The sequence below is a fragment of the Rhinoderma darwinii genome, chromosome 4 (assembly GCF_050947455.1).
Source record: "Rhinoderma darwinii isolate aRhiDar2 chromosome 4, aRhiDar2.hap1, whole genome shotgun sequence".
In the NCBI taxonomy this organism is placed as follows: domain Eukaryota; kingdom Metazoa; phylum Chordata; class Amphibia; order Anura; family Rhinodermatidae; genus Rhinoderma; species Rhinoderma darwinii.
Genome location: NC_134690.1, coordinates 381,121,257 through 381,133,329, shown reverse-complemented (window position 1 = coordinate 381,133,329; position 12,073 = coordinate 381,121,257). Strand labels below are relative to the sequence as shown.

General features: G+C 38.9%; 1 protein-coding gene across 1 annotated transcript in view; it reads right to left on the bottom strand.

Annotated features, from left to right (window-relative positions):
* The window catches only part of SRBD1 (S1 RNA binding domain 1), a 180,245-nt gene that overhangs the window by 151,284 nt on the left and 16,888 nt on the right, over positions 1-12,073 (bottom strand). Inside the window, exon 10 of the mRNA XM_075863219.1 lies at positions 11,075-11,216. Coding sequence (XP_075719334.1) covers positions 11,075-11,216 — 142 coding nt within the window. The remainder of the gene's footprint in view (positions 1-11,074; positions 11,217-12,073) is intronic.

The window sequence follows — 12,073 nt, the reverse complement described above, 5'->3', positions numbered from 1 at the left end:
AATTTATGATGCGTAATGGTTGCGCATTTGTTTCAGACTTTAGCTATTGAGTTCAATAAGGAAGTAAAAATCTGCGTAACAAATGGCAAATGTAGCATTTTGCTATTTCCGCAGCAAATATTGCAAATAGTAGAAAAAAAAAACTTTAGTTTAAAATAAACTAAAGACTAAACTTACCTCCGCTGGCGCTTCTATAGCAACGCATTCCGGGTTGGTGTGTGTTGACGGCATCCTGGGATGACATTTTGTTCCATGTGACCGCTGCAGCCAATCACAGAACAAGACGTCATTGCAGGAGGCGGGCTCAAACCAGACCAGCCGGGGGAGAAATGACACTACAGCAGCGCCTGTTCTCCGGTCTACTTCTTTGCAGCAGCAAATCCGGCCAAAAATCTGCACCAAATCAAGCACAATTTGGTGCAGACTTTTGGTTGAAATTCCCTGCAGAAATTGCTCGGATTTGTTGTAGAGTTTTCCGCAGCAAATCCATCCCGTGTGAATTTACCCTTAATCTGAAACGAATTATTAAAAATATTGTGGGCTTATTTTTACATTAAGCTTAACATTTTTAAGTCTTGTATGGTCACTAACTTTCAACAATCTTTGCATAAATAAATAGTACAAGCAAATATAAGAAACGATGTAATATATCTTATTAGAAAAAAAATGCCTCTTCCTCAACTTATTAGGCTCTCCCCCCCCCCCTAACTGTTCACTCACTGTCCCCTCAAAATGAGACAAGCTACCAGTTCACTGAGGGATTAGGTTACAGCTGCCTTTAGAGGTCTATGGAAAGATGAGGAGGGAGGAGAGAGCAAAAGCAGAGTGAAAGAGAAGCAGAGAGACACATAGAGATGCTGCAGCAGCAGCTTCTAGTAAGTGTTATATCTCACCCCAGTGCTGGATTCTCCGCTACACTGCTCATTACTGCTGTATAATCTCCTCCATGCTGCAGCTTATATATATATATATATATATATATATATATATATATATATATGTGTGTGTGTGTGTGTGTGTGTGTGTGTGTGTGTGTGATAGATAGCCTACAGAAAAGGTCAATTAACAGACAGACGAAGGCCAAAGGCATTCTGACGAAACGCGTGTCGGGTTGGTGTCTCTACAGTGCAGGAGTAACAACATGGGTAAGTTACGTTGGTCGTATTGGGCTACGAATATAGGTCTAGCTGTGAATATATAGTTACTAGAGTTTATTTCACATTGCATAGATTCATGTTGTTTCTCATGATGATTACCTTATATTTACCTTCAAATTGGATCTAACCATATGTATGGGGAATTTTTCGCCCATCATATAAACAGCATATACAGTGTTACTATTTCTGTGTAGCCCATACCTATTTCATACGTACTGTATTCATGCCCAGATGTCTCCTGCCTTGTAGGACACCTTGACACTGCATTGTATGTTTCATTTTTAAACTGTATTGTCCCATACATGTTAATAATAAAGTATATTTTTCGTATTTTTCAAACAATTGTGTTAATTGACCTTTTCTGTAGGCTATATACTGCATATAATAGGTGAACGCACCAAGTCTGTACTTGGTTACATATTAAATCTTTTTCTGACTTTTAGTCAAAAAGAATTTTTTTCCTGAATGGACAAATAGGTGGTGTGATAGATCGAGGCAGGAGAGCAGAATTCTCCTCTTCTCTGTGTGTAGTGATTAGAAAACATGATAGTTAGTTAGTTAGGTAGTTACCCACTACCTCAGAGAAAACGGAGAATTACAAATAGAGTCCGCAGAGAGAAAATGTAAAAAAAAAAATGCAGAATACAAGTCATATAATGGCCAGAAATAGAATTCCTCATTTACACACAAGTGACAGCTTTTTAATGTCACCTTAAAAGTAATATAAACCAGAATATCAATAGTTTTTGTTATTAAAGTTAAAGAAAAAGGATAGATAGATAGATAGATAGATAGATAGATAGATAGATAGATAGATAGATAGATAGATAGATAGATAGATAGATAGAGTAGATAGATAGATAGATAGATAGATAGATAGATAGATAGATAGATAGATAGATAGATAGATAGATAGATAGATAGATAGATAGATAGATAGATAGATAGATAGATAGATAGATAGATAGATAGATATTAGTTTTTTACATTAAAGAAATAATATGCCGAAAAATATTGATACTCTTGTAAAGTTCTGTAAAGACCGCTCACCTCTGACATGTCTGTTAGTAAATACTTGTGTTCCCCATGAAATCATTTTGGAGCATCTTTTCTTAGAACTTTACATTGCGCCGTTATTCCTAGAAATGTATGAATAAATTGACAACTGGGTGTTACCAGTCCTTACACAGACTGAAAATGTCCCATCAGTACCGACAACGCCACGCTGTAGAGTCAAACGCCTTTGACCATGGGAATGGTAACACCCAGTTGTCAAATTATTCACACATTTTAGGAGGAATAACTGATGAACGTCACAATGCAGAGTTCTAAGAAACGATGCTCCAGAATTATTATTTTATGGGGGGAATACAAGTATTTACTAAAACAGACATGTCAGGAAAGCCATCTGACGATATACAGCTAATTATATATATATATTAAACATAATAAATAAAATGTATATATTTATTAGATATAAAATTTCCATTAATTCTCAGTTTTTAAAAAAAAACATGGTAATGATTGAGAACAGATTACAGTCACATTCTGCAAAGAAAGACAAAAAAGGTCAAAAAAAAAACATGTATTCCGCATTCGCTGCCCCTGTTGGTGACTGTGCAGCTGTACACATAGGCCCAAAGCACTGTCACGGCCAACCATGCTCTGTCAATCAAGATGTTTAATTCAATCACCGGCGAACTCAGACATGTCACATATGTTAAATGCAACATTTTAAACCTCCTCGGGACACAGTAACAATTTATATTCCTCAACAGTACAGTGCGAGTGACATACTAAGCTTGACATATCACTGAACAAGAAAGTTAGCAATAAAAATCTCATGTGAAATTCTATAGCACATGGTACCAACATCTCCAAGTCTAACATTTTCCTGAAATGACTAGAAATGTGATATGCGTGTATATATATTTATATTGTTGACGAGAGTGTGTGTGTGTGTATATAGATAGCTTTATTATATATGTTTATATATATATATATATATATATACACACATATACACTCACACACCATATGTTAACAAAATCACACACAATATATTTCTCTACTTAGTGTTTTTATCGTTTATTTTTATTTCACTTTTATTCCCTTATTTTACTGTCTATTCTTTTATTTATATATTTTGACACTTTTTATGTTTTTTTTTTATAGTCCAAACAACATAAACATTGCAATACAACTTTTCTAGCCTAACTTTACACAGTGGTGAAGACGCACAGGAGAACATGGGCTATAAAACATGCCGTAAAAAATGATGAATTACAATGAATAATGACGTATGACACAATGAGGGAAACTTCTTACATAACATTCTGCCTGTGATTTCCTGTACTGTCTATTATGTTCCCTATTATTCTGGGTACCGGTTTATTTTTGTTATTAATTTATTTTGTTTATTTTCCATCTTAAATAAATGTATTACATTTTTTTTCCTAATTTTCTTTTTATTTCACCCCAAAAATAATAATAATTGTGTACTTCAGGGACAAAATATTATATTACTGTTCTAATCAACATTTTTTTTTGTATATTCCCAGCTACAGAAATCAAAACATTTACCTACAAAAAGAATAGGTGAACATATCCCTGTTTATTACTTTATTTTGCCTAAATAGTGAAAAATAAAATATAAAAAAATGCAAAAAAAATGATGACATGAAAATAATTTGACATAGCAGAAAAAAATAACGTAAAAAAATCAAATACATATGTGTGTGTGTGTGTGTATATATATATATATGTAATATTCCAAAAAATGAGGCAGCACTTTCTTTTCAGTGAAAATTAGATCAATTTATTCACCACCAAATGCAACGTTTCTTCCTCAAAGGCCCAATTGAGTAGGGCTGAAACGTTGCATGTGGTGGTGAATATATTGATCTAATTTTCACTGAAAAGAAAGTGCTGCCTCATATTTTTTGGACTATTGCTGCGTATCTTGGGACGCTGATCTCGTGTCTGAACGAGGATTTCTTTTGCACCCTCTTGCTATTTGGATAACATTGCTGCTTCTTTACCAATTTTTTTATGCAAATATATATTTCTTTTTTTATTCGTAAGTACGGATTTATTTGCAGCGTAGATCTGCCATTACAATTGAAATCATGTTGTTTCTTAAAATTAAATCTAATCAAAATCTATAATTCTGAGGTCATGTCTGAGGTGAACAGTCTGAGAAAAACAACTCCTTACTATAAGCTAATACCGCAAACTAATGAGTCAATACTATTAACACCTGCACATTAAATGTATTTCAGTTGGCAGCATTCCCAGAAAAAAAAGGTGAAATGTAATATAGCGAGGTCGAAAAATAAAAAAAAAATAATACATTCTGAAGTGTAATTAGAAAGCTCTCTTTTGTGCAGGTCTCAGACTAAAATGTTTGCCACTGCAACCAAACCTAATGCTTTAAGCCAAGCAACTTGGCACCTACTTGAAAGATGATGGGTCTTGACACCAGAAACACTTGACTGTGCCAGCGAAGAGAGAAGTAAGGACAGAGCAGGCGACCAAGTAATAAGACAGGGTCAGATATAAAGCGCAAGGAATCCCGAGTCCATTTCAATGTCAAGAAGGGACAGCCGCCATGTCCCAAAGGTCTCATCTGTCAATGTTAGAGAGGCGACTGCAATTTAACTCTTCCTTTTAATGTCTGGACATCCTGGCACAGATAGAGGTTTGTGGTCATTGTTCATATAAAAAAAATATAAAGATAGATAGATAGATAGATAGATAGATAGATAGATAGATAGATAGATAGATAGATAGATAGATAGATAGATATGAGATAGATAGATAGATGAGATAGATAGATAGATATGAGATAGATAGATAGATAGATGGATAGATAGATAGATAGATAGATAGATAGATAGATAGATTGTAAGCTCTTGCGAGCAGGGTCCTCACTCCCCAGGTTTGAATTGTAAATGAACTTTGTCACTATGTAATGTCTGATATTGTTTGTTTCATGTCCCCTCTAAATTGTAAAGTGCTGCGTAATATGTTGGCGCTATATAAATAAAGATTATTATTATAGATAGATAGATAGATAGATAGATAGATAGATAGATAGATAGATAGATAGATAGATAGATAGATAGATAGGATAGTTTTTTTCAATTTAAAAAAAATTTAGGGCGATTTCCGATTTTAATCCCTATTTTCTTGTTATTTTTTTCCTAAACAATCTAAAAGAATAACAAAATACTTTTGTTTTTAAGGAAGTCACTGAATGCCGACCATCAATAAATACATTAATCAAACGTAACTTTTAATAAATAGGTATATAAAAAAAATGGCCACAACATACTAAAAAAGCGAACACAATTAAAATGCCCTATTATCTCCCTAATGTGTCCCTGCCATGTCAGAGCACCCTCCCTAAAAAGAGCAACCCAGACATCAGTACCGCCCCAATAAACACCCTAATATGGCAATACAACTCCTGATAGGGATGATACTTGATATAGAGGGGTATACAGGGTAATAAGGCCCAAACTATGACCAGGCAGACGAGCCACCAACATCTATTTCAGACGTGAACTCCACACCAATAAAAACATGTCACTATATCCACTGTGAAGGTGTCAACCCATACATCACCAGCTGTCCTAGGTCAAAACGCGTTTCCCCTAAAATCCAATTCAATTCTATTGGGAGTTACAGAAACCGCGTAGCTCAGCAGTCTCGGGAGTCCGACCACCTTTCCACTGATGCTCCACCTGGATGTGGCGGCCAGAGGCTGCTGATATTTACTACAGCTTGTACCTGCAGCACATAGCACTTTCCTGATACAATTTTTTTCTGGTCTTGTGGTAACTGTAGAAATTATACAGGCTGCATACTGCATACAGGTCTGTTACTTAGCGCTGCACTCCGCCTCGTTAGGTGCCGTACGCTTGATTGTTTACGTCTCCCTCTCTGTCCATCACCAGACCCGCATCCCGTAAGCAGGCATCGACCGCACCTTGCTGCCTGTCATGCTGCCACCTCCGCTCAGCTCGACATTAGCCCCATCCCCGCAGGTTGTATGTTCCCGATGCTTAGAAAACGTGCTGTATGAATGTCATGTATTTGTTTAGACACAGCCAAACGTTCAGTTTATTTCTATGGATTTGCTGTATGCACCGAACACACAGAACCTCTGTAATGTCTTCTTTACCAAGATTGAATTTTGTACATTCTTTATAAACGGAGTCTGTAACACTTCGGGCTCATGCACACAGATGTATTATGGCTCCATTTTGCACAAAGTCATAATAGGGCTACCATAGAGGTGCATGATCCCCAATTTCATGCAGAGGTTTTTTCTTGCCAAGTTCCATAGGTGTCTACAAAAATATCTTGGCATATTCCATCAGATGCTGTATGTACGAAGGTATTTTTACCACACACGGAGTCCGACTGAGCCTTTACGCCAATGCAGCTCCGCACTAAGGAGCTGTACAGGCTGCGTGTATAGGACTCTACTCTGTGCCTGAGCCTCCAGGCATGTCAATCAGAAATGTTGGGTGAAATCAATGGTAAGCCCAACTTCTTCATTGGTCATTCTGGCTGACAATACATTGACCACTCTTCTAAAATGTTAGGCTTCGTTCACATCTGCGCTAGGGCTCCGTTCCGACTGAGCTTTCCGTTGGAACGGAGCCCTGACAGACACAAAAGGAAACCATAGGTTTCCGTTTCCATCACCATTGATTTCAATGGGGACGGATCTGTTGCCAATGGTTTCAGTTTGTCTCAGTTGTGTAAGGGTTCCGTTGCTTTGATGGAATGAATACCGCAGTCGACTATGCTATTCATTCCATCAAAACGACGGAACCCTTACACAACGGAGACAAACTGAAACCATTGGCACCGGATCCGTCACCATTGACATCAAAGGCGATGGAAACGGAAACCTCCGTTCCGTTCCGACGGAAAGCTCTGACGGAATGTCGGAACGGAGCCCTGGCGCAGATGTGAACGAAGCCTTACTCAGTCTCATTATGCGTATTTCTCTGCAATTTCCCTGTGTGTTTCTCTCTGATGACATTAACTCTTTGCAAACCATTGATCGCTGTATCTCTGATCATCTTGCAGCTCTGTTTCTTAAAAGGCTCATTTAACCCCTTAATAACCAGGCCTTAATGACCAAGGATTATTTTCTGTTTTTTCACCTGTCGCATTTCAAGAGTCATAAGTTTTTTATTTTTCCGTCAATGTAGCCATATAAGGGCTTGTTTTTTGCGGCGGGACGAGTTGTATTTTTCATTGGTACTATTTGGGGGTACATGGGAATAATTCGTTATCTTTTATTTTATTTTTTTGTGGGGGAAATGTAAAAAAAAAAAAAGGAATTTTGCCGCAGATTTTTTGGACGATGTTAACTTGCCAATTTTAATGTGTTAACTTCATTGTTCGAGTCGTTACGATCGCGGCGATACTATATATGGGTATGTGTTATTTTTTTTTACACTTTTACTAAATAAAAGCACTATTTATGCAAAAAAAAAATGTTTTATTTTATTTTTACTGTAATGTTTTTTGTCTTTTTCCATGAACTTTATTTAAAGGGAACCTGTCACCAGCATTTTAGCTATAAAGCCAGCAATACCTGGTGAAAGTGGGTGAAAAATCATTGTCATCTAAGCTATAAATATGTTCTAAATAAGCTCTGTAGCTTTAGTATTCCGTTTTTCAGTGGTCCCACGCCGTATGCAAATGAGCAGAAAAGAGTCAAATCTTCATCTGAAAAGAGTCAGGTTTTCATTCCTCCAGCATCTCAGAGTGGACTCCACCTCCTTCTTTTTGATTGACAGCTCCTTAGCCAGTCAGGGCCGGACAGGTGGTGGCAGTGGGCGTGGTTAAGAAGCTGCATCCCAGAGGGAAAAATAATTACCATAAAAGGCGGGAAAAGTTTAAACGACGATATTTACAGACAGAGGAGGACTTCAGGAAAGAAGAGAACAGTAATGAACTCTGGACAGCTGCGGCCATTGAGGGGTCAGGCGAGTTTAACAGGTAAGATGTTGATGACAGGATCCCTTTAACTGTTTACATTTTTTTTTTTTAGTCCCACTAGGGGACTTCACTTTGTGATCTTCTGATTGCAAATATAATGCTTTGGTGTACTTTGTATACCAAAGCCTTATTGCCTGTCAGTATAAAACTGACAGCCAATCTATTAGGCCGTACCTCTGGCATAGCCTAATAGACAGCAATTGAAGGCAGACCTGGGGGCCTCTGTTAGGCCTGCGGCTGCCATGGAAACCCTTCACCCCGTGTCGTGGGGGTGCCGATGGGCTGACAGAGGAAGCTCCCTCTGTCAAACACATTAGATGCCGCAGTCACTATTGACAAAGGCATGTAAGGGGTTAATCTGCCGGACTCTGAGTGCTCTCCAATCCCGGGAGTTGCGGCAGGAGCCTGGCTGTGTATAACAGCCGTGCTCCTGCCGCTTATCTCATGGGCACAGTCCCCACGAGATCAGAGTGACTGATATACCTGTCACAATGCGGGAACTACTACTAGTCAGACACACACCTAACAGCTTAGCTAGCCTCCTACAATGCAGTGGCAAGGTTAGTTTCCCCTGCATCAGATCACTGTACAGTTTTGGGAGTAAAGGCAACAAGATAAGATCTGTGCAGACACTGAACAACAGGGAATGCTGGGAGATTTCAGCTCTGAGGTCTGCATAATTGTGAATGCAGCTCTGTACTACAATACAGGCTGTAACTCAGGATCCGTCCATGATAAGTAATGAAAATTCATTTACAAAGTTACATATCTTTTTATACAGATAAATTCTATATGTAAAGTGTAAGCTGATAGAACAAACGCTTTAAATACCTTTCCAAATCGTAGAAACACTAGAATATAAAGGAAAACCCAACTGTGAAGGCTACATATTTTTATGTCATTGCAGTAAAGGAGAGAGGTCCTGCGCTCCCATACAGAGGGAAAATCAATGACTTCATAAAAGTGCCTTGATCTCTACTAGAATTTCAGAAACAAAGTTTTCGTGTTATTAGTCATTGCCCCGGGGACCGGCATTAGAGCAGAAATGTGCTCTTACTGTACTGGCATCTTCAATACTTTGTAAAGGTTAGGATATTGATTCATGTACAGGTCTGAAAAGGGCAAGGCTAGATCAGCAATAGTCTAGAGTCATAAGAGAACACGAAAAACCAAATATCAAGTATCGTAGTGATCCCCTACTGCACAGCGTGTATCTACTCAATCCCTGTCACCAGAGCCAAAGTGTAATGTACAGTATGAATGGCCCAGTGATAGGGAAGCAGTCCTGGCCTATACATCATATGGCGGGACAAGGGTAGAAATCACCATTGTATAAAACCGAGACGGCTGCATTTATGTATAAACATAGTCACGTGCTGCTGTGAGGCTACAAACAAACATGTAGATACATCTGCTGTTTATATTCACAAAGTATATGCTAGGTATCCGTCATCAGTTTATATGTTGTTAGAGGATCTAAAAGAGATGAGAAAAAAAAAGGCTCTTCTTTTTTTTCTGAGAAACAGCGCCACTCTTACTCATGGGCTGTGTCTGGTATTGCAGTTCACCCCTATTCACTTGAAATTAGCATCTCCTAAACTGGAGCAGTGAAGATAATCTTCAATTCTTTTTTCGATTTTTCTTGAAGGGGTTGTCTCCCCACACACAGCCCGCAAAATATGAGGAACGCCAGGTCCTGAGACCCCATCAAACAGCTGATTTTGCTGAGGGAAGATTCGGCCAGCTATACATTTCCCGTTTAGCAGCCACTACCGGGAAATGTAGTATTCCTGACATTCAAGTGGTAATCTGTCCATGTTATACATTGAGAGACTGAGCCCGACATAGCGAGACCCACTGCTCATAGAAAAGGTCCGAGCAGCACCCCCCCTCTAATACGTTTATATGCATTAAAGGGACACATCGAATGAAGCTAAAACAAACCCTTTAACTCCTCCCTGCCTTACACATCTAGACAACCTTTCTGGCTGGAATAGATAATGTAACGGCACTTTTCAGTCAGGCTCCGAATAGGCTGAATACTATGTGTCCCAAATCTCAGACCATCTTTATGGTTTACATAATCTTGTTATCACAACCTGAAATCAACTAGAAAAGTTTGGTCCTTTCAGTAAAGTGGAGATAGGCTCGACCTACCAGAGAAGACTGGTTAATAGCTAAAGTATGCTTAAAGCGGCTCTGTCACCACATTATAAGTGCCCTATCTCCTACATAATGTGATCGGCGCTGTAATGTAGATCAGTGGTTTTTATTTTGAAAAACGATCATTTTTGAGCAATTTTAGATTTATGCTAATTAGTTTCTTAATAGACAACTGGGCGTGTTTTTACTTTTTACCAACTGGGCGTTGTACAGGGGAGTGTATGACGCAGACCAATCAGTGACCAATCAGTGACCAATCAGTGACCAATCAGTGACCAATCTTTCACTGCACAATAACAATGTAACAATGAGAAGTGTATGACGCTGATTGGTCACTGATTGGTCACTGATTGGTCACTGATTGGTCGGCCTCATACACTCCTCTGTACAACGCCCAGTTGGTAAAAAGTAAAAACACGCCCAGTTGTCTATTAAGAAACTAATTAGCATAAATCTAAAATTGCTCAGGAGGAGATCTGCTTCAGACTAGCGACCATTTTATTGGCTGCATAAACGAGCAGATCAGCTAACAAACGGGCGTTTTCTCGCTCATCAGCAGCTCGCTGTCCTGTTTACAGGGCCTTTACTTGGTTGTTTCCACATCTCCCATTTACTATAATGGAGATCGATCTCCTTTCTGCCAAAAATGGGGACCAGGCTCCCCCCATTGCTATATAAAGGTATATAAACCACTTTGATACTGAATGTAAACATAAAGGCTTTACCTGATGATGCTGGATTCTATTTATATTGCCGGTGAAGTTGTGATATAAATGGAATTTGTCCACGTCTTTCACGTTTCCTTCCTTCTCCTTTCCTGTTGCTTTAGCCAATGTGGAATGGAGGGTGACGTAATTTTGTTTGCAGCTAGAAGTAGAATAAGAACAATAGTGGATTGACACAATAGAATGTGATAAACATATTGGTCATAGGCCCCTGCAGTACACAGAACAAGAATTTCACCTCCTAGTCCTGCCAGCAATATGTCCCTGTCCAGAACTGTAAGAGTTCTGTATAAGTAGATGTAAATCAGAGCAGGCAAGCATGTGCCCTGCATGTCAGAGCTCTCAAAACTCCATCTGAAATTCCTGCCCCTATGAACCCGCAATCCGTAAAATGTATTTCTATAAAACACGGCAAGCCAATCCAAATAATCTCTCCAAGTTCAGGCCGTAGGCTGAGCGCTGCTACTCCAAGAAGAAAACGGAAGCTTCATCCTTCACCGTGGATTAAAGGACAAGAAGGATATATGAAAAATCTGCCGTACCGCAAAATGCATATAAAAAATAGTTTGGGAAATGAAATGTTTGGGTGGTAACTTTAAGGTGGTATCACACGGCCCCGACGAGACGGCTCGTTGATCGGCGCTCGTTTGCTCCTTTCACTAGGAGATAGAATGGGGATAAGCGCTCGTTACTCCCATCGCTCATTCCCGTACATTATCATGTCGGCGGAACATCTCCCCGTTTACACCGGGAGATGAGCTGCCAACAACAATAAAAGTTTCTGCATTTAAAACGAAGCAATCGCCTGATGAGAGAGCGTTCGCTCGTCTATCGGCTGATCGTTGCCCTGTTAACACAGGACAATTATTGTGAACGAGCATTCTGTGAATTCTTGTTTGCCCAATAATTGGCCCGTGTAAAAGGACCTTTACAGGTGTCAATGCCTAAAATACTACATTATTGTATAATACGCTTGCTAGAATTGAATCAGGATGATAA